This window comes from Mus caroli, unplaced genomic scaffold (genome assembly GCF_978045245.1).
Source record: "Mus caroli unplaced genomic scaffold, Mus_caroli_1 scaffold_10, whole genome shotgun sequence".
Lineage (NCBI taxonomy): Eukaryota > Metazoa > Chordata > Mammalia > Rodentia > Muridae > Mus > Mus caroli.
In genome coordinates this window covers 82026784-82050559 of record NW_028227265.1, presented here as the reverse complement: position 1 = coordinate 82050559, position 23776 = coordinate 82026784, and the positions used below count along the sequence as shown (strand labels likewise).

Sequence of the window (23776 nt, the reverse complement as noted above, 5' to 3'; positions counted from 1 at the left end):
GGGCATCGTGAGATGAGCAGCGTTGTCTGACAGACTCCTCATTATCTCACCATAGACCCTATTAACAGAGGAAGCCAAGTGATGGTGGACCAAATCCTCTGAAGCCAAGAGCTAGAATCTCTCCAATGTATAGGTTTTCATCTCAGACGTTCGGTCACAGTAACAGAAAGCTGACTAACACAGGGCTTGTAGTTTTCCCAAGGAAGGCTCAAACAACCATCTTTCATGGGGAATTCGTTTCGCATGCATTTAAAGTTTGTACTTGATGGTAATTAGTAAAATATTACTTGTCTGGCCGTGAGTCAGTCTGTGTTGAGTGTGTCTGTCCTAGGAAGGAAGCAAATAGAGTCGAGGAGGATATGGGGGAATTTAGGAGCTAATAAAGGAGGCCCCACTGGGTTTTCTGATCTTCATGAGCACAAGAAGATGGCTGTGACAACTGCCTTTGGCACTTTGTGAAAGCGCCTATCGCCAACGGTGGCCTTTTTGCTTTCCTTTATGACAGCTGTTGTTTTGTGGGGGCTGGGTGCGTTTTTCTATTACTATTCCCGGTAATGCACTTAGCTGAAATGGGGTAAACGTTCCAGTCTCTTCCCCTACTGCTTGGAGAAGTCCCCCTTGGGGCTGGTTAGATAGAGCATAAGATAGATATCAGGTGGCAAGTTACGTTCCTAGGCAAGGATGTGGACAGGGAATTTACCCTGTGGTCTCTAAACAGATGCTGTGTGGCTAGAGTGTAATGGTGGGGGTGGGAGGAGTCTGTAACAGGTAGCGTCCACGGCCCAGGCTGAGTCTCTTCTAAGGAGAGGAGACAAGAGTCTGTCCCGGAGGTTCCTTGTTGGAGGCATTTAGAGTTGGTAGGCTGCCTTAAGGTTGTAGCAGTCCACTTTGAGCTCTGAATCTGGTTGAGGGGTCTGGGAAGTAGATAGGCTCATGTGTAAGGGTTAGGTTTAGACTAAAGAGTTTGTAGATCTGGTGGAATGTTGTTGGGGTGAATACAGCAGTGATTTGCACAGCTCATGTGTGTTTGGGAGGACACACGTTTCTGGGTATATTGTTTACTATCCACAGGGCTAGGGGCAGTCAATGCCAAGAGCTAAGCTCGTAACTCTGGTGCCATGTAATTGGGAGCACAGAGCCGTAAGATTTGAAGAGGCACGTCAGAACTCAAAACCAAATCATTTTCTGTGGCCAACACTTGTTCCAGAGGCAGATGAGGCATCTGTGAAAATGTCCCTTGGTAGATCCTCTTCCTTAAGGAGTGAGTTTTAGGGAACGGTCCCAGTTCCCTGACCCTCCCCTTTCCATTCCTCTTGACCCTGACCCCAACCTCAGGTTGCACAGCCTACAGCTTAACACTTCGCACATGCGCAGCTCTAAACCTCCATCTGTGGCACTGGGCACAGATCTAAAGGATGGGAAGGTGCCCAAGTTACGATGCTTATCTCTTACATGCAAAGGGAAGAAAGACGCCACACAGTATCTGAAAGTATGGCTTTCTAGGAAAATAGCCTCTTCTGGTTAATAATGCATAAATAGGCCCTACATGCTTTTTATAGTTATGTGGAAGCTGCCAGGGACAATGCACAACTGACAGCTTTAACTGTGCTAATGCAAGCTCTCTCTTAAAGAAAGAGCCGGAGCAGAAATTATTTACAAATGACTTGCAAGCTCTGGGTCTAATTTGTGAATGTTGTCAGTGTACGGGCTTGGCAGGTGGATGGTGTGGGTGCTTGTTTGTTTACAGCGTAAATCACTTAAAAGGGACTCAGACAGTAGGACTTAACTAAGGCGAAACTAACTCGGCTAATACAGAAATTCATCACCTCGGGCCCCCGTGACTGCCACGGTGATACTGAGAATAACAAATGGGACTCAGTCACGTATTCCTGTTTCTTCTTCTCTTAGTGCTCAGGGTGATGGTTGGGAAATGCTAATCACCCCATTTGGGTGCCAGAACATGGGCATACCTTTTCCAAGTACGTGTAACTCCATGTTTTCCCATCGGCAAAGACCCGAGATACGATCCTCCCCTGGCTGTCATAGTCCACCTTTTCACTCGTGGTCCCTCTCTGGATGCTGGCAATTTGACCGGTGGATGAGTAGGTGACATTCACTGCCATTAGCTTGCTACTCGGCAGCCAGAGAGTCGGGTGCCCCGACGTGTCGTAAGCGATCCTCAGGAGAAATTTCCGATGGTCATCATAGATCTTTTCCGTCTTGGTGGTCCGATCAAAGTCCACTGAGAGTAGGTTGCGCCCATTGACCTGTTGTCAAACAGAGCGAGAAAGTGTACATCTCATCATTCCAGGGCCAGGCACCGTTCACCCGTCGGAGTTCCCAGGATTATTTAAACGCTTTCTGGTGATTGATTCTCTTTGTCAGTAAATTAATTTAGCAAATTCTTAGATGCAAGTACGAGGTAACAGATTAACTGTTCTTTCACAAAGGTTTGATTAAGCAGAAAGACAGCCTGGCATTTGTTCAAAACTGCTTCAATTACATTTTGTAAACTAAAAGCAACAGATGAGACAGAGAGAGAGAGAGAGAGAGAGAGAGAGAGAGAGAGAGAGAGAGAGAGAGAGAGAGAGAGAGAGAAAACAGGAGGGAAAGAGAGTTCTCAAAATGTGCTTGCTTTAAAGATTTTCTGCTGATAAACACAACACCCTATGTAAATCACTCAACATCCCTCCCCCAAAAGGACAAAGAAAAAAATAATTACTTAGTGAATTAATCATGGCTACATTAAATAAAACAGTGGTAAACATGACTCTAACCCTTTGAAGTGCAGTTAAGTAGAAGTTGGAGCCCACATTACTGTAAATTATTAATGAGTTCTACTAGCAGGAGGTTACAAACACCATCATTGCTTTGGGCCCAGTACTGAAAAGTCACAATTTTTTAGAGTGTTGTTTTCTTTTGATAACATCTGGGTAACTGGCCCAGACTTTAGAGTTCTTTCCTACCACAAACCCATGGTCTGGACATTGAACTCATTTATAAACCTGGCACTGTATTGCTGCAGTCGGCCCCTTTGTTGGCCGTATGCTGTGTCCAGGATCTCTGACATAATCTGGCTGTTACTGTCTGTGATGCAAGGCATAAGCCAGGACTCACTGCTACAGTGGGAGCAAGGTGCTGATTAAACTCGACTTTGCAAGGAGTTGACGTGTTTGCAGGCTGGATTCTGAGGGGAGGAGGCTGTGTGTTGTTTAGCTTCCTATGGAATCTTTGTTGGTATGGCAGTCTGTGTGAACTACAACTCTCAGTAGATGCTGAGATTGTTACAAATCAAACGGAGCAAGCTTGACAGTGCATAGCCACATTTTATTTTATTTTAATTTTTTTCACTTTTATAATTAATTAATTTATCTATCTGTATTTTATGTACATGGATGTTTTGCCTGCATGCATGTCCTGTCTGTGTGAAGATGTCTGAGTCCTTGGAACAGGAATTACAGATAGTTTATGAGTTGCCATGTGGGTCCTCTCCAAGGATAGTGGGTGTTCTTTAACTGATGAGCCATCTCTCCAGCCCTAGCACACACCTTTAATCATAGCACTTGAGGCAGAGAGGCAGAGGCAGAGAGGCAGAGAGGCAGAGAGGCAGAGAGGCAGAGAGGCAGAGGCAGAGAGGCAGAGAGGCAGAGAGGCAGAGAGGCAGAGAGGCAGAGGCAGAGAGGCAGAGAGGCAGAGAGGCAGAGAGGCAGAGAGGCAGAGGCAGAGGCAGAGGGGCAGAGGGGCAGAGGGGCAGAGGGGCAGAGGGGCAGAGGGGCAGAGGGGCAGAGGGGCAGAGGGGCAGAGGCAGAGAGGCAGAGAGGCAGAGAGGCAGAGAGGCAGAGAGGCAGAGAGGCAGAGGCAGAGAGGCAGAGGGGCAGAGGGGCAGAGGGGCAGAGGGGCAGAGGGGCAGAGGCAGAGAGGCAGAGAGGCAGAGGCAGAGAGGCAGAGAGGCAGAGGCAGAGAGGCAGAGAGGCAGAGGCAGAGAGGCAGAGAGGCAGAGGGGCAGAGGGGCAGAGGGGCAGAGGGGCAGAGAGGCAGAGAGGCAGAGGCAGAGAGGCAGAGGCAGAGAGGCAGAGAGGCAGAGGCAGAGAGGCAGAGGGGCAGAGGGGCAGAGGGGCAGAGAGGCAGAGAGGCAGAGAGGCAGAGGCAGAGAGGCAGAGGGGGAGAGGGGCAGAGGCAGAGAGGCAGAGGCAGAGGCAGAGAGGCAGAGAGGCAGAGAGGCAGAGAGGCAGAGAGGCAGAGAGGCAGAGAGGCAGAGAGGCAGAGGCAGAGGCAGAGACAGAGAGGCAGAGAGGCAGAAGCAGAGAGGCAGAGAGGCAGAGGCAGAGAGGCATAGGGGCATAGGGGCATAGGGGCATAGGGGCATAGGGGCATAGGGGCAGAGGGGCAGAGGGGCAGAGGCAGAGAGGCAGAGGCAGAGGCAGAGGCAGAGGCAGAGGCAGAGGCAAACTGATCTCCCTGAATTTGAACCCATCATAGCTTACAGAGCTAGTTCCAGAGCAGCCAGGGGTTCACAGAGAAACCCTTTTGAAAATAATAATAATAGTAATAATAATAATAACAACAACAACTTGTTTAAAAGTCCAGGTGTGCTCACAAACCCCTGTTTCAGCACTCCAAAGGCAGAAGCTGTTGAGGCAGACTAATCTATATAAGGAATTCCAAGACAGCCAAGGGCATAGCCATAATTTAACTAGAACATTTCAAATTAACAAATGAACAGCTCGAGGTGATTGGTTTTGTATACAAGTAACTATACATGTAACATAATAACTATAACAACTAACCTATAACTATATATATGGATGTGGTTTGTTTTGCTAAAACAGGATGAAATTTAGTTGCCAACGTAACGGTGTGGTGTAAGGAGACGTAACGGTGTAAGGAGACGGAGGCTTTAAAAGGCACTCATGTTTCAAGAGACTGAAATAGTTGGCATGGGAATTGATTTGTTCTCTCCCCATCTCATAGGCACGTTCTTGGTCCCTTCCTAATCACCACCATTTGTTCTTCTACTTACTGTCTTGAGGCTCTTAACAGAACTCAAGCAGATGCTGGCTCTACGTTATTGGATTTCTACCGTCGCTGGCTAAAATAAATCTTTTTTCCTTTATAAACTACCCAGTGTCAGACATTCTGTTACAGCAACAGAAAACAAAATAAGATATACAACATTTCTATATTAACACAACACACACACACACACACACACACACACACACACACACACACTGTTCACATCTGTACTACCTGCATTTACATACTATCTTAGCTTTTTTGTTACTGTGACCAAAATACTTGAAAGGAGGTTAAGGAAGGGAGGACTGATTTTGGCTCACAGTTCAGGTTTGCCCAGTCAATCGAGGATGGGCACAAGTGCATAGCTTTGGTCTTCAGTTACTTGTCTATGGAAACACCCAGGAGTGTGCTTCACACAGAAGATCCCAATCCCAGTTATGCTGACTGAAGAACTGCCACCCCTTGTTACCCTGAGATCCAAACACATCACTTTAAACCACAATACGTGTATGCATAGGTATGTATGCATATGATATATACATGTACATTCGTGTAAAAATCCGTGATTAAATCAGATTTTACCTTCTACCACTGATATTAACTGTATTCCAGGCAAAAGTCATGCCTTAAACCTAGATTTTTCTGATTAGCTATTCAAGAGGAGAGGCGTGAAGTCCATGGAGAGGTGTGGTGTAAGTCTTAAATGAGTTTTTTTTTTGGGGGAGAGGGAGGGAGGAGAAATACTTCAAAGATGTGATTTGCAAATAATGAGAGAGGGCAGAGCCCAGAATGAGATGAAGTGACCCTGAGTTTTCTGTTCTTTCAGACAGGGTTTATGAGGTGGAAGAAAACCACTACTTTATAACATGACAGAAATTTGTGTTTATCAGGGTCTATAAGGTGTGTGTGTGTGTGTTTGTGTATGTGTGTGTGACCCATGAAGTCCCAACAGCTTCAGAACCTGACCTTCTAGATGGACAAGGCCCAGGAGCAGCCTGGCCCTGGGCTTTGGAACCCCCCTGCATCTGTTTTGTCCATCTGTAGATACAGAAGTTGGGCTGGATCCCAGAGGCGTGGTCGTGTAGTGGTTTTGCTAGACTGTGAACTAGCCAGCTGGAGGCTTCCCGCCCTTCCCTCTTCTGATGAAGAAATGCCTGCTTCTGCTTCAGTTGCCCTCTGCCTAGGTGAGTTCTGTGATAGTTTGAAGGATGCTTTGGAAAGAAGTGATAATGAATATTATGAACATCTTTTTTTCAGTCTGTGGAAAGATTTGATATCAGATCAACTCAGTAACTGGCAGAATCAAGTGCTCCAGCTTATACATGCATTGTTTTTGATGTTAGAAACTTTGGTAGCTCAACCACATTCCAGTGTATGGCCCCATGTGTGTGTGTGTGTGTGTGTGTGTATGTGTGTGTGTATGTGTCTGTGTGTGTGGGGGGCAGTGCAGAATATACATAGTAGGACTAAACCACCAACCAAAGAGTAGACATGGAGCAACCCATGGCTCCAGCTGCATATGTAACAGAGGATGGCCTTGTCTGGCATCAAAGAAGGGAGTACCTTGGTCCTGTGAAGGCTCCATGCCATGGCCCAGTGTAGGGGAATGCCAGGGTAGTAAGGCGGGAGTGGGTGGTTGGGTGGGGGAGTACTCTCATAGAAACAGGGGAAGGGGAGATGGGGTAGGGGGCTTGCAGAAGGGAAACCAGGAAAGGGGATAACATTGGTAATGTAAATAAATAAAATAACCAATAAAAAAATAAATAAAAAGATAAAGTGAGGAGAGAGAGGAGGGTGGATTCAGGAGGGGAAATTGGAGAGGAATCCGGGGAGAAATATGACCAGAAAGTATTCTACACATGTATGAAATTTTCAGTTAATAAAAACTGTATTAGAAGGGAGAGGGGAGGAGAAGAGGAGAGGTTTTTGTTCACTTAAACGATTTTATTAGGACTTTTGGGTTTCTCAGATTGTATTTTCGAAGGATGCCCTACCCCAACCCTCACATTCAGTTTGCTCTCTTTCTTTTCTTTTCTTTTCTTTTCTTTTCTTTTCTTTTCTTTTCTTTTCTTTTCTTTTCTTTTCTTTTCTTTTCTTTTCTTTTCTTTCTTTCTTTCTTTCTTTCTTTCTTTCTTTCTTTCTTTCTTTCTTTCTTTCTCTCTCTCTCTCTCTCTCTCTCTCTCTCTCTCTCTCTCTCTCTCTCTCTCCCCCTCTCTCCCTCTCTCCCTCTCTCCCTCTCTCCCTCCCTCCCTCCCTCCCTCCCTCCCTCCCTCCCTCCCTTCCTTCCTTTCTTTCTTTTAATGCTTAGGTTGTTCCTTCCATAGATATCTGTGAAAGACTGTGTGGTTTCCACAATACTGCCCACGTTACGGCCCCATCTGTTGGTATTTTAGCTTGCATCCATTTTAATTTGTACTTCAACTCTTTACTGCTCTCACTAACCCAGCTTCCTCTCTGTGGCATTCCTCTGGCTGGAAAGTCAGCGTCCTGGGCTACCTGTCAGGAACGACGGGCCGGTGGTGGCTGGAAGCCAAGTAGCAGAAGACAGGTCTGGAACCTGTCTTTGTTCACCTGTGACCTGCTACTTGCTTGGTTTCGGATTTGTTCCTTTGGGCTGTGAGGATGGTTCTATGACATCCACTCTCCGGCTCCCAGATTAAAATCAAGCAAGTCATTGGTATCAAGTCCATGGGGCTCTCTGTACCAAATGTGCCACCATCTGGGAGCATCTGGAAGCACTGTGAGACCCAGTGTGGCATGGATGGTTTCACTTTTCTTTTTATCCAAATACTGTGCTTAATTCCTTTCTTGTGTCCTCAAACTGAGATAATGAGTTTCTGCTGGGAATTATTTTTCATGCATCTCTCTCTCTCTCTCTCTCTCTCTCTCTCTCTCTCTCTCTCTCTCTCTCTCTCTGTGTGTGTGTGTGTGTGTGATAGCAGTATCATACTCCTAGGTTCAAGCAGTTCTGTTTCAGCTTTCCAAGTTGCTAGGGCTGCAGGCGTGTGCCACTTGGCCAGGCAAGGTATTAAACATGCTTAGTGTTACCAGAGACTAGTCACTGTTACTCAAAATATAAAATTTCAAAAGACATTAGCAGAGATCCTGTTCACTCTGTCCCTTACGAGCATCCCTTCTTTGGATACTGTAAATATACTGCAGTGGCCAAGGGTCATGTCCGCTCTGAGACCTAGGCCCGTGTCCCTAAACGAGGCATCTTTTACATCTTTTTCTTGTCTTGTAATTATGAAGCACATCATTTCAGTGGAGATTTTCTAACTATTTTAAGTTATAAAAGTCTCAGTTTAAGGGATTGTGGAATGCCTCGGTCAGTATGGTGCATGCTACGTAAGGATGGACACCCGAGCTTGGATTCCTAGCATATTAAAAAAAAGTGATGAGCACTGTGGTATGTGCTTACAAGTCCAACATGGGAGAGACAGAGACAGGAGGCCACTGGGGCTTGATGGCCAGCCAGTCTAATATACAAGTAGCTGCTGGCCATTGTGACAGGATCTGTGCCAACAAAACAAGGTGATACCTCCTAGGGAATGACACCTAGAGTCACCTCCCGGCCTCCACACGGATGTCCACGTATGTGCACCTGCACACATACAAAGACAAAATGCAGGAAGAAATGAATACCTGATCTCAAGGTGAAAACCTTTATTCTCTGTTGTACCTCCATCAGCCTGGAAGGGGATCCCAGTAGCGGGCACGGTTAAGGGGGTCCCAGTAGTGAGCACAGTTAAGGGGATCCTGGTAGCGGGGCATGGTTAAGGGGGTCCCAGTAGTGGGCACAGTTAAGGGGATCCCGGTAGCGGGGCACAGTTAAGGGGATCCCGGTAGCGGGGCACGGTTAAGGGGGTCCCAGTAGTGAGCACAGTTAAGGGGATCCCGGTAGCGGGCACGGTTAAGGGGGTCCCAGTAGTGGGCACAGTTAAGGGGATCCCGGTAGCGGGGCACGGTTAAGGGGATCCCGGTAGTGAGCACAGTTAAGGGGATCCCGGTAGCGGGGCACGGTTAAGGGGATCCCGGTAGCGGGGCACGGTTAAGGGGCCACTGACTGTGGTTGTGGTGGACTTTCTTTCCCTTAAAGCAAGCATGGAAACCATCTCCATTTTCAGAGCTGTGTCTGGCACGACGGTAACTAATCACAGAGTCCTCTGACAGTGAGAGGGGAACGGGTACCGTTTTCCTTCTTGAGAATTCAACTCAGAATGACCCCAAACAATTTGCCTAAAGAGAGGTGCTGGCTTACTGGGCTGTGCATACTCTTCTGAAGTGTTACGGAGGAGGAGGAGGAGGATGATCAGGAGGAAGAGGAGGAGGAGGAAAAGAAAGAAGAGGAGGAGGAAGAAGAGGAGGAGAAAGAAGAGGAGGAGGAGGAGGAGGAGGAGGAAAGGGCTGGCTTGTTACCTAGCACCTTCCGTGACAATATGAAGGCCCCTCAGTGGCCCTGTTAGAGCATCAGTCACCACAGATGGCTCTGTGTCTCTGTATCCACTCATCATGAGAGCTAACTAAATGTGTGATCTCATTCCAGGACAGAACACAAAATATCCCAGGAATGTGATAGGCTGAGTGAGATTTAAATATGCTCTTCCTGTAGTATTCATGTGTCCCTTCAAACATACTTCGGGCTTTCAAATTTGGAGTGTCTTCTTTTTGAAATGATTCACTAAACTTACTCCTTCAACATGAGGTCTGGGCAGGTGTAAGAAATGAATTTTGCTGTTGGAGTCATGGCTACTCCCAAAGTACAGGATAGATAAAACTTAGGACTATTTTTCAACTTTGGTTTTCAGACTGTCTTACTATGTAGCCCAAGCTAGACTTGAACTCATGATTCTCCAGCTTTAGCTACATAAAGGCTGGGATTACTGGTCTGTGCCACTTAAGGCCAACTATTTTTTTTTTTAATCATTTGTGTATGATGTGTGTGTACATGCATGTGTGAACATGTGTTCAAGCATGTGTGTGAAGTCAGAGGATAGCCTCAGGGTTAGCCTCTACCTTCCACCCTGTTTGAGAGAAGGTCTTTGTACTCAAGGCTAGCTAGCCCGTGTGCCCTTGGGGGTTCTCCTCTCTCAGCTTCACATCCTGCTATAGAAGTGCTGACCTTACAGATGTGTGCTAATCCACCCTGCTTTATGTGCATTCTGGCAATCTGAACTCGGGTCCTCGCTGTTGCCTGCGAGCTTTCCCTCCTGAGCGCTTCCCAGGCCTAGGTCCCCTTCTCTTTCCCAACTATTATCTGACAAACACAAGCAAGTACCACGTGTGCACCTGTTTGTGAGTGTGTATGTGTGTGTGAGCATGTGTGCGCGTGGGTGGAGCCAAAGGAGAGTCCTGGCTATTGTTCCCCAGGGGCTGCTCGCCTTTTGTGTGTGTGTGTGACCAGGATCTGTCATTTGCCTGAGCTTGACAGAGGCTAGGCTGAGGGATGTGCCTGTCTCTGTCTCCACAGGATGGAAACATGGGGATCACAAGTGTACCACCCGACCTGGCTTTTGAAAGTGGCGCATCAGGTCCCTGTGCTTGCAAGGCAACTATTTCACTGCCTGAGCCAGCTCACCAGCTCTCATCTGTTTTTATTTTTCAGTGTAGCTACTAGCCACCAAGCCAAGGAGCAATCTTTATTCCGCCACGCCTTCCTGCATCGCTGCCAGGTTCCATGTGTCTCTTTCCTACTGAATTCATCCTTCCTGTCCCTAGCGCACTGTCTCATAGAAAATGCATTGACTACTTTCTAATAGAATTTTCCCTTTCCTCCTGCCTGCCTTCCCTTTAACTTTTTAATCTATCTCATGCACACGGTCTCTGTATAATAAATAGCTGCTCATCTATTGGTTACCCATCTATTATATCTATTAAACGCAGTGTTAGGTTTGTTTATAGCAAGCGAACATCGGCAAGGCCAGATACCACTCACGCCGCCTCTTCCCTCGGATGGTCTCGATGCAAGGAAACACAGACAATCCACAATGCCAGGCTGGCTTTCTCCGTCCTTTCATTTACTGAATAAATATTTGAGCGTCCACCATGTGTCAGGCACGTAGCTAAATTTAAGTCAAAAAACTTGAGAAGGAAAAGAACCTTCTGCTAGGCAAGACTGAGGACAGCAGGGGACATTCTGTTTCAGAAGCGGAGGGACACACATGGCCCTTCAGATTTACTCGGGTTATATGGCTACAGACTTCCCACACTCACTTCTCCCCCGCTTGGTGGGCCCCAGGCTCAGTCCCCAAACAGTCTTTGCCATCAGTCCTTGGTCCTTGGGCTTTCACTCTTGGAATCTACTGAGGAGGACTAAAGTTAGCAACCAGAGCTGGCTCATCCAATCATATCCCCTTCCCTTGTCATCTTGGCATTGTCTCTGGGAGAGCAATCACATGCATCAGCCGGAGAGCTCCTTTCAGTGGGATTGAGAGAGAGTATTTGCTGAACTGTCTGGCTGAGGCGTAGTGGTTCTGAGGCTCACACATCAGTGCTAACGCCTGTGTGTTTGACTCCCTTCCTCCACACCTTAGTAGAGCTTTACTGTTGTGAACAGACACCATGACCAAGGCAACTCTTACAAGAACAACGTTTAATTGGGGCTGGCTTACAGGTTCAGAGGTTCAGTCCATTATCATCAAGGCGGGAACATGGCAGCATCCTGGCAGGCTTGGTGCAGGAGGAGCTGAGAGTTCTACATCTTCATCTAAAGGCTACTAGCAGAATATTGGTTTCCAGGCAGCTAGGATGAGGGTCTTATAGCCCACATCCACAGTGACATACCTATTCCAACCGGGCCACACCTCCTAATAGTGCCACCCCTGGGCTGAGCATGTACACACCATCACACTCTGTCTTCAGAGGTGGTGTCTCCATTTCGAGTGGGGTGCAGGACCAGAGACTTCGGATTGGTCTCTCCTTCCTAGCTCCCCTCTCATGCACGCACGCACACACCCACACCCACATGCATGTACACTGTGGCCTCGGCTAGCATGGAATGCACTATGGAGCTTGTGAACAAAGAACTTCCCTCTGCCCACAGACATTTTCCTTCACAGAAAACTGGACAGATCTCTCCTAGTCACGTGCTGTGTGGGAAGAAACACTCATGGCTGAGGGTCTCTGGGTTAGGGTTAGGTATATGTCACCAGGCTTTTTATTTCAATGTACTTTCATAGTGGCTCACTGACACCCGTAATGACTAAGTGGAAAGAGACGATCTCATCTGTAACATAGCAATATAAAACCTATCTAGATGATAATGCTATTATTATCTACATAATATTATACAACCTATTTCCTAATATAAAAGTAATGTGTGTAAGCAAAGAGGGCAGAACACAAACGACCTATATTTATATTATTATAAACACAAACTGTCACTGTTGGTAGATTCCCAGGAGTGGGTCATAGGTTACATCTCCTTTTGCCTTTTTGAGGAACATCCATCCTGGCTTCCACGGTCGCTGCGCTATGGTCTGGCCATCAGCTTGCACTGATTCCCCTTTTGTCTACATGATGAGTATTTGTTGTTTTCTTAGCCAATGACATTCTCACTAGGTGAGACGTTATTTCAATGTTGTATTTCTGTGATGGGTAGGGAGGGGATTTGAATGGGAATGGCCTCCATAGGCCCAGATATTTGACTGGTTGGTCCACAGTTAGTGGAACTGTTTGGGAAGGATTAGGAGGTGTGGCCTTGTTGGAGGAGGTGTGCCACTGGGGGCAGGCGAGCTTTAGGTTTTAGAAACCCACTACATTTCCAATTAGTCCCGTTTTTCTCCTTCATGTTTGTGGATCAGTGTCAAGCTCTCAGCGACTGCCCCAGGACCAGGCCTGCTGTCCACCAAACTCCCTGATGGACAGCGGGCACGGACTCTAACCCCCTGGAACCATGAGTCCCAAGTTAAACACTTTCTTTTATAAGTTGCTGTGGCCACAGTCTTTTAATTACAGCAACAGAAAACAAAGATGGCTAGTGCTGAACTTCTTTCCTCATGTGTTTCTGGGCTCTGTGTACTCAATGTCTACAGAGCAGTGTGCTCCTTTCATTGGCCCGTTCACTGCAGTGCTATTCACAACAGGTAGGTTATGGCTGATGCATGTACAACTGTAAAGGGATGGATGAAAGCCAGCATGGAACACAATGAGATCTTATCTTTTATCTATAAAGAAGAAGAAAGTTAAGCTGTCTGCAGCACAAAGGATGCAATTGGAGATAATCACAGTAAGTCAATTTACTCAGTTTCAGAAAGAAAGATGTCTTATGTTTTCTTTCGCCTATGGTCCCTACATTGATGTAGATTCATGTGTGTAGTGGTCTCACCAACATAGAAGTAAAACTGTCTACAGATACAAAGAGAGTTAACAGGACGGGAAGAAGTAGGAAGTGGGAAGGGGCAAGGTCAGAAGGGGATATGCTCAAAGCACAATATATACTTGCATGAAACTGCCTTACAATGCCCCATTTAACACGGTGAACAATGACGTAAAAAATAGTGTAGCCTGAGGCTGGAAACTGTGTTTCATTTAGGTAAGTGTTATATTATCTTTGGTTGTTCAGGACTGGGAAAGGTCATATTGAAGGATGTTTTTTTATGGCTTTTGATGAAGGGCACTGTGTGAGGTTTGGTGTGCTTGTGACTCCTGTGTGTTTGTGTGTGTGTATCTCTATGTGTGCCTGTGACTTGTATTTGTGTGAGACTATGATTCCTATGCAGGCATGCGTGTGTGTCTGTGACTCCTGTGTGTGTGTATGTGTGTGACTCATGTGTTTGGGTGACTTATGTGACTGTGACATTTGTATATGTGTGTGTTTGTGTAACAGTGTGACACCTTTATGTGTGTCTGTGACTCCTGCATGTGTGTGTATTTGTGTGTGTGCCTATAACTTCTGTGTGCTTGAATACCTGTGATTTGTTTATTTCTGTAGGTGCCTGTGACTCCTGTGTATATCTGTGTGCATACCACTGACTCGAGTGTGTGTCTGTTTCTGTGACTCATGTGAGCATGTGTAACTCAGGAATCACTGAGTAAGAAGGGCAAAGCCCTTGAGCTTATTTTCAGTGGTTAAGGAAGGAGGGCCCAGGTGGAGACAGGAAGTGGCAGCTACAGTTGAGCAAGTGACAGCCACTGCTTCCCAGGTTCAGTGCAGAGGAAGGTTACAGACCATGGTCCCAGGAAAATAGTCAAAAGAGATGTGAAGTGTTTCCCTGTCTATAGCTTCATCCTTTTTTTTTGAGACAGGGTTTCTCTGTGCAGTCCTGGCTGTCCTGGAACTCACTTTGTAGACCAGGCTGGCCTCGAACTCAGAGATCTGCCTGCCTCTGACTCCCAAGTGCTGGGATTAAAGGCATGTACCACCATGCCTGGTAGCTTCATCTTGACTCGATCTTTATCTTTCTTTCTAGTGACCATTGTGTTTCCCCTTAGCCCTCCACTGTTCTAACCTCCTCTTCAGCTTCATTTTGGGCCAGACTGCCAAACCCAATCTGGGGTTGACTTGAACCTGGCTTAGGGATGAGGTGGCTTAAGTCCTGGCATCAGAGACCATGTGTTATCATCCTAGATATCAGCCTTGTGATGGACGCAATCAGAGTATATCCTATACGTTGGGTTTCGCCTGTGTTTGATCCATTTGTTTCTATTTCTTGGATAGAGCCAGAAGCAATATTTAGTTGCTGTTTCTAACCCTGAAGAATTGCCGAGGTAAATAACGTTGGCCTCTTGGATAATAATTTAGCCATTTGGAGTGGAGCAGGGGTTGGGGGTGGGTGGAGGAGGAGAATTATCAGCAGGCTTCATGTTTGTTCTTGCTGCTGGATTCGAAGTTATTTATTTATATATTTAATGGCAAGGGAAGTAATGTTGGCAAGAATTCTCTCCATTTACCTGATAAACTAAAACTCTGTTGACTAATATAAAGAATAAATCAGGCTCAGTTTACTGTGGCTGAAGGTGATTTCTTGCAACCCGTGCTTCTGGGTTTAATCTACATTGTCTTTATCAAATAGCTACCATAAATCACAGCTTTCCTTTCAGATGCATTTGGCCTGTAATGGAAGAGTGATAAAAAACCAAACCAAACCAAACCAAACCAAACCAAACCAAACCAAACCAAACCAAACCAAACCAAAAAAACCTGAACCCTATGAGTAAATGCAGAGACCATTTTTCCAAGGCCCCATTACACCAGCATAATGAGAAACACCACATCTCTCATAAAAAAGCCAACAAAAGGTGGGCCTTCTGTCAACGAGATAGCAGAGAGGTTCTGAGGTCGGACGTCTCACTATACATCCACACCACACAGTTCAAACATAATGGGGACTGCAAAGGGGCCTAGCAAACACAGAAGTGGATGCTCACAGTCAGCTATTGGATGGATCACAGGGCCCCCAATGGAGGAGCTAGAGAAAATACCCAAGGAGCTAAAGGAATCTGTAACCCTATAGGTGGAACAACATTATTAACTAACCAGTACCCCAGAGCTCTTGACTCTAGCTGCATATGTATCAAAAGATGGCCTAGTCGGCCATCACTGGAAAGAGAGGCCCATTGGACACGCAAACTTTGTATGCCCCCGTACAGGGGAACACCAGGGCCAAAAAAATGGGAATGGGTGGGTACGGAAGTAGGGGGTAGGGTATGGGGGACTTTTGGGATAGCATTGGAAATGTAATTGAGGAAAATACGTAATAAAAAATATATATATATAAAAAAAGAAAGACACCTCTCAATGGCTGGCCCATCTCCTTAACCATTCATATTTGTGACATTGAAAACTGTCAATATTTAAGCCAACATTAACTTATCCCCATTGCTGCTCACAGACAGGGAGAAGGAAGATCACGCTCCTAAGATTCTTAGGGTGACATCAGCAAAACCAGGCTCAGTTGATATCCAGAGGTTGCACATCTGTGCTACACCCAATTTCTAAATTCCCCAGGGAAGAATTTCATTTAAGCATCTGAAGGTTTCGATGGCTGGTACGAATTGTGACATACAGTCAGGGCAGAGAGTAGAGGGTGTCAGGTGTTGTGCAGGCAGGGCGTCTACACAGAGCAGCACCGGACATACCCACCTCAGCGCTGGACATCGTCTCTTCTTTCCCAAGCATCACTTACCCTGAGCTTCCGGCCGAATACGTTGACTTTGCCTTGGGCTTGTTCTTTTCGGAATCTCCACTCCACCAGATTCTGCCCGTTCTCACCGGGAAGAGTCATGTTTCTTTTGGCTACTGTGGGATTCGCTGTGCCAGCCAGAACGTGGGGCTCTGTCTGGTAGTGAGAGTCCAGACCACTGGCATAGAAGATTCTAAGGGAGCCATCATACCCAATCTGGTAACTGTTTCTTAACTGGTCTAAAAAAAAAAAAAAAAAAAAAAAAAAAGAAAGAAAAGAAAGAAAGAAAATGAAAAGCAGAAAAGGGTGACCCATTTTGTCTATATTAAATATCTGATGGTTGTACATTCAGAACTGATAAAGATTTCTAAAACAATGGAGGCATGCATCTTTTTTTTAGATGTCTTTTTTTCATTTTCATATAATATATAATTTATTTTCAATTTTTATTCTTTACATACATTACGTTCTGACCACAGCTCCCCCACCTCCACCTCTCCCAGTCCCCCCAACCCCCTTCTCCCCTAGAGCTGCTTTTCCTCAGTTTTCCTTAAAAAAAAAAAGAGCAGGTCTCCTAGGGATATCACTTGAGCATGGCATAGTAAATTATAAGCCGTCATATCAAGGCTGGGTGAGGTGACCTAGTAGGAAGAGAAGGACCCCAAGCACAAACAAAAGGGGTACTAGACGATGTGTGGTCTGGATAACAAGCATCCCCTCAAATGATTTAGGAGCCTAGTTTTTTGTTTGTGGGGTTGGTTCTGGAGTCTCTGGCTGAAGGAAGTGCATAACTGGGGGATAGGTACCTGATACCAACCTACATACCTACCTTCTCTCCCTCCCTCCTTTTCTGTCCCCCCCCCCCATCTCCTTCCTTTCCATACACCATGAGGTGAAGAAGTTCTTCTACCGTAGGTTTCCACCGACATGATACCCTGCCTAATAGCATGGGTAAGCAAAGTGGACCGAACCCTCTGGGCCTGGAAGCTAAGACGTCTCTTCTGTTACTTACCCCACTGTATTCTATCACAGTGGTGAGAAAACTAACGGATACAGATGCCCTTCCAGAGAGGAACAGGACAACCTGGATTTCTAGTATTGGTTTTGGCTGAATATCAAAGGAGAACTAAAGAGCATTTAAAAGTACCAGTGACATCAGCAGATGAGGAAGGTTCACCTCCTTGGGATGTGCAGTGGACCAAGCACATAGCCTTTCAGTACTGGGTGTCCACCTTCAAGATCTCAGGAGTGCCATCATCTATGTGCACTCTGCTGTCTTTTGTAAAGAAACTTTGGAAGGATCAGTATGCATAGCTTGCATATACAAGATACAAAGTGATATTCTTCCCAAAACTAACTCTTTTTTTTTTTTTTTTTTTTTTTGGTTTTTTCAATGCAGGGTTTCTCTGTATAGCCCTGGCTGTCCTGGAACTCACTTTGTAGACCAGGCTGGCCTCGAACTCAGAAATCCACCTGCCTCTGCCTCCTGAGTGCTGGGATTAAAGGCGTGCGCCACCACGCCTGGCTCCAAAACTAACTCTTAAGAAAAGAGATCCACCCAGTGTTTCGTATAAGAAAAACCTTTCATATTAATAGACTAGTGCCTCTGTCTCTGTGGAAGGCTTTGGAATGATATAGGACCATTGGATGCTTGCAGAGGTTGCCTGATAGGTACGTTTTCAAAAAGAAACAAACAAACAAACAAACAAACAAACAAACAAACAAACAAACAATCAAACAGGCACAAGTAATCCAAAGCAAACCCAAGCAAAGTAAGAGAGGCTTAATGCAGGTCTAGCAATTATTCCAAGCTGTGAAAGGGTCTAGATATTATATAAATAGTGTCTTGGGATGTGGGGGTAAAATTACCATCATATGTGGCTTCAAATACCACATCACAGTGGATTACAGCACCCCACACCACAAGTCACTGCAGTGAGGTGTCAGAGGGGAGGGCAGGTTCTCAAACTGCTAATGACACCAAAAGGGTGGGCTCACACATATCAAGAGCTGAAATTAAGTTGCTGTATTAAATTAGAATTGAAAGGGCATTTTCAAGGTCACTATTATTTGCACGTGTGAGAGTGAATGTATATGAGTGTGAGTGTGTGACTGTGTGTGCACATGTGTCTGAGTGTATGTGAGCGTAGGTGCGAGTGTGAGGATGTGTGTATGTACGTGTGACTGTGTGTGTGTGTGTATGAGTGTGTGTGTGTGAGTGCATGTGCTAGTGTGTGTGAGAGTATGAGTGTGTATCATACTGCCTGCAGGGTCTTGCTTATTTCAGCAGTTCCTCTGAGTATTCCTGCGTCCCCCTCCCCTCCTCTGGGTTATCTCAGAACACAGGACCCACCGTCTACTCGAGAGCTATTGATATTCTTTCATTCATTTCAAAGTATGCTTTGCCTTTACCTTGGACCATGGTGTAGAAGGAATCGATGGAGGACAAGTTCGAAGTGATGCTGACGTCTTCCTCTCTGCTGGATGACTCGATGTCTACCGTGATAGCCTTGTCCATGTCCCCGTGCAGGTTTGTAACCACCCCAGTGGGGAAGGTAACATTCGTCAGGCGACCTTCACTGTCGTAGCTGAATGAGAGAGGTGTCACATGATGTTAACAAGGAAAGCGGTGGGTGCTTTTTTTACCTATCCTTTTAAGGCACCCCAGGATTAGCAGCAACGCTTTGGAGAAGTATTTGTCTTTGTGCATGGACTATGCAGAGTGAGGACTTCAAACACGCTTTGAAGTAATCAAAAGCCTGTTTAACATAGGAAAAAATCCTTGCCAGGCACGAGCAAGAGTAAACAGAACGGTTCTCCATCTCAGCATTTTATTCTTTGAAGTGTGACCAAAACCCACCTGCACATCTAATTTGCTGTTTCAAAGGGAACATGTTTGCTGATATTAAATTCCGTAGTATCCGTCCATATTTTCTGCCAACTAGCTGCAGTTCAGTGCCCCCTGCTTCCGGTTCTGTCAGCTGAGCCCCTCCACGACTGTGCAACATGAGCACATGTGTGTGCCCTTCAAACATGTTTCAAGTATTATTTTAGCATCTTGAGACATTTTCGACAAATTAATTAGGAGGAAAAATCCTTTTAAAGACTTTTTTTCTGGATAGTGTTGGGGGCTGGCACCCAGAACCTCGTGAAAGCTAGGCTAATGCATCCCTTAGCACTAAAGACTTTTAAGATTTCTCAGTGATTGACATATTGATGGCAAAGTCCAACTTCAGTGGTAGCGATGATGATAACCTTCCTCAAAAATACTATTTTTTTAAAAAAGAGATTTATTTTTAATTACGTGTACATGTTGGGGTATTTGAACATGCATGAGGGTCCCCACAGAATACAGAAGACAGCATAGAATTCTCCTGGAGCTGGTTGGGAGCCTCCTGATGTGGGTGCTAGGAATTGAAGTTGGGTCCTGGAGAGAGAGAAGTTAAGCATTTCTAACCACTGAGCCATCTCTCCAGTTCCCAACCCCGTCTGTCTATTCTGTTATTTTAAGAGTGTGTGCTATCTCAGATGACTTAGTATATTTAGTGTAATGAGATAAAGTATTTCCTGACATTTATCAGTTCTTTGATACTTTATTACATGCTTATCAGGAAACTTATCTAAATATTAGGGTCCATTTTAAATACCATGCCATGAAAATTAAAAATGTACTATAGGAACTAAAGTTTTCCATTTGTGCCTTCACCAGAGAAAAATTAAAAAAGACAATCACATGATTTGAGCAGAGAAGAGCAAATTCAAAATTCTCAATGAGAATTCTAGAAGCTTCCTTGTTCCTAAGCCCAGAAGCAGTGAGGGAGGAGGATGGAGGTTTTTGGAGGAAGGGCGGGCAAACATACAGTCATAATAGTAGGTATAAATAAAGAGCAGTATGGAATGCTTGCGGAATAAGCATGCAAAAGGTGTTTGCAGTTTGAAGATTCCGGGCAACAGAGATGATGAAGGCCGAGAGGTCTGCTCAGGGTCTGCTGCTGTGCTGACCCATTAACACAGAGGGCTTGGTGTCAGTGAGATCAGGGGTTTGACTGCTGGCGTCTGACAGCCTGCCACGCTGCTCAGCCAGCACCAGGACTGACCACTCAGGAGGAAGCAGGGAGAGAGGGAGACAAGAGAAACCAACACACCATTAAGTGTTATCATTGCTTGGACTCTTGGAGGCAGCGCTTGAAGGAACAAAGCAGACATCTTCCCCTCCCAGCAAGTCCAATGCTCCGAGCAGATTAAGGCATAAATGAAAGAAATCCAAAATAGTTTACTGCTGTCACTGCTTTTCTGAAAACATTATTGATCTTGAAACAAGCATGGATGGGCTCATTCGCATGGCAAGATGGAGTTACAGAATTATGAACAAAATCGGACTCGAGTTGAGGCTTACATTCAGTGTAACTCCTGTGCCACACTGTACTGCCCACAGTTCCCAAATCCTTTAGAAATCAACATCTTTTTGAATGCTCTTACGTACAGATCATTCGGTACCGTATAGCTCTCCCCCATCTCAAGAACGGGAAAAACTAAAGATGAGGTGGTTCAATTGCTTGTTCGGGCTCTCCTGGCTGAGTTCTCTCTGGAACTGCTAGGCACCTGACCTCAGACCCATTATCCTTTCTGTAAATCACAGGGCCTGATTCAAAGTTGTGATCTGCGCTTTAAACACACACGATCCCACTCGCCAGCAGCCTGCTGATTCATTCTTGCCGCAGACTCTGACCTGCCCTTTCTCTGGTTTATATTTTCCAGCCCCATTCAATCTCAAGCAGAAACTTCACCTTTCTCCTGGAGAAAGCATTTTGCCAACCTTTTGACTTGATGCTTTCACTGGCTAACCACTCACTCTGTCTCCTGCTGGGCAGGCATTTTTCTACCACAGGAGGCTGAGCACATGGGGATCCAGCCTCTGGCTCTTTGGGAAATAAACATACATGGAACCTTTGCAGATTGTATGGTCAGAAGGACATAAGGATGAAGCTGGCTCCTCAATGGCTCAGGTTAACAGTTTGGCCCCGGAAGTCCTCAATGTGTGCCTGCCAACAAGTGGCTAAATTAAGTTAAGGCATTAACAGGACCAAAGTGTGTGAAGGCCAGGAATGAGGAAGAGCCCTCTGGGTGTCTCCTTATCCTGTTACTTGTCAGTTTCTGAAGACTCTAATGTGAAAGTTGAGGAGCAAGGGTAGGGAGAATCCAGAGAGAATACAAAGTAGCCACATGTGGAAATTTGCCTTCTAACCATGAATGAGCTTCTAGTACTAGGGACCAGAATATAGGCAGAGATGCCTCTAGCTGGAGGAGCTAGGAGTGACTTCCCTGGGGTGACCTCTGCTATCAGGCCTGGATAGATCAAGGCTGGCTGGGGGGGGGGTAAAGGCGTTGGGAGTTAATGAGGGGTCTTGGATATAGAGCAAGGAAGGTGTTAGGACTGGGAAGAAAGATAAGTTAGGTGTTGAGCCTTTAGGGACAGCAGAAATCAGTTAGGAGAGTCAGGTCTTGCCCGGGCTTTGTGATGGGGATGGAGAACTGAGGAAGGCTTTTAGGAAAGCAAAAATTTCAATAATGCTGACTGAGCACCAAGGGATCGTATGAAGGGACACAAGGCCAGGCAGAGAGAGCTCCCGACCTACCGATTACACAAACCACAGGTACCAACATGGGTTTTTAGGCACAGAGCTACCATCGGTTGCCCATAATGTTTCAGAAAGAAAGGGATTTAAGACATCTTTCTGAATGCTTTCACAGACACATCCTGGACTGCGTTAGCCCTCCCCTGTCTTGTAAACAGACGAATAAAGGTTTTGTCATTTCTGTGGACAAAGGGTGGTAGTGTGTGGGAGAGTCTTCATTGATCATCACTGAATGACACATGTGTCCCGTGTTTCAGTGCCCACCTTATGCACTTTGTACCTTTTAACATTTGCTTTTATGTGTGCCAATAAGATCAAAACCAAGAGAGTCTGCTCATTGTCGCTGCCCACTGTGGAGCGCTCTAGAGTACTAATTTAAAAACCACCTACCCGCCACTGTGGCAAGTGACAGATCACCACCCTCAGGACTAAACACAAATGCAGAAGTCACTCCTTGATCCTCACTCCTGACGAAGACCATGCACACCAATAGCAAAAGGGAGGTGAGTGGGTGGGAGATTTAAAAGTGACCAGAGGATTCTGGATAAGGAGTTTGAAACAAACACAAATAAATAAACAAAAGATCAGTTCTCACACACACACAAAAAAAACAAAACAATTTTCAGGCATTTCTAGAAATGATAGTGAAAAGTTGTTTTGTTTTTGTTTTTCAAGAACAATGGAACAGCGATGGTCAACTGGATGCTCTGTGTGATCGGAGACCTTTCCATGAAAGCTATACACTGCTGGACGTGGCCTCTGCTTATGGGCAGCTCTGCAGTTCAGCCTAATGTTTGTGGCTTGGCCTCAGTGCACTACGCCTCTCCAACTTGTATGTTAGAGATGTAGCTTTTTCTCTTACTGGCCTTTTGAATTTACAATGCACTAGGCTCTAGGGAATTTGAATAGAACATCAACTTCGCGCTCATGATCCCACTCATCTGGCCACAGCCTCCTAGCTCCAGATCTATCACACAGCACATTCTCTCTTGCTCCCAGCTGACCTCTCTTCACAAAAGACTCTGTTTGGACAGAGACAGTCTCCCTCAGGCTCTTACTAACCTCCCGCTCTTGCACGGATGGAGTACCCTTTTTATGGCTCTGTATTTTTTTGACTTTAATTTTGATTGCATTTTCTTTCTTTCTTTCTTTTTCTTTTTTGCCTAGACTGGCTACTTTAGCTTCTGTAGAGTATTTTCAAAATGCCTTTTATGTTTTCTAGGCACCGAGATTATTAGTAAATGCCTCAGAGTCATAGCCTCTGTGATCCTGAGATGAGATTTTTTTCTCTCCTTCTTACTCACAGACATGAAGTGCCCAACTCTTCATTTTTCCTCCATAATATTTTTCATATACCTATTTCTCCATTCCACAACTCTCCTAGACAACTGGTCTACCTGCCTCTCTCCACACTTACTGATAAATCTCTGAAACACTATGATTATAGTACCCCTGTGCTTAAGCACCTTCAGTTGATTGTCACTCGAAAGAAACTCTGACTAAGCTACACTCTTAACAGCTCTATGTCAATAGGCTACTGATACTGTAAATTTATTCAAGTGGAAATGATTTGCAGTTCTCCAAAACTTTAGAATGTGACTTCGGTACTTCTGTATAAGATGGATTCTTTAGTCGACTATTCAAGTACAGTCCTTCTCATCTTCCTGGGGTCTTCAGTTCTATTATCTGACTCTATTTCTCAGTAGGTATGTGAATTCACTCTTAGACTTGAATAACAGTATGCTTTCCCATGAAAGACTCGTGTGCCCTGTGTTTCACTGTCCAAAGAATGACACATGTACTTTGTGTATCGCTAACCACCTTATACATTTAATAGTTTACATTTGCTTTTATATGAGCCAATAAAAACAAAACCAAGAGAGTCTAGTCATTGTTGTCACCTGCTGTGACAGGGCTTTCTCTAGAGTTCTAATTTAAAACCACCTATCCACCACTATGGTAAGTGACAGATTACCACCATCGGTACTAAACATGATA

General features: G+C 45.5%; 1 protein-coding gene across 8 annotated transcripts in view; it reads right to left on the bottom strand.

The window, feature by feature from the left end:
* Nucleotides 1-23776, bottom strand: part of Tenm3 (teneurin transmembrane protein 3) — a 623557-nt gene that overhangs the window by 12269 nt on the left and 587512 nt on the right. For all 8 annotated transcript variants that reach the window (XM_029480774.2, XM_029480777.2, XM_029480775.2 and 5 more), the window contains 3 exons: nt 18555-18730; nt 16146-16381; nt 1971-2267 (listed from right to left, as the gene is read on the bottom strand). In XM_029480774.2, the coding sequence (XP_029336634.1) occupies nt 1971-2267; nt 16146-16381; nt 18555-18730 (709 nt within the window). The remainder of the gene's footprint in view (nt 1-1970; nt 2268-16145; nt 16382-18554; nt 18731-23776) is intronic.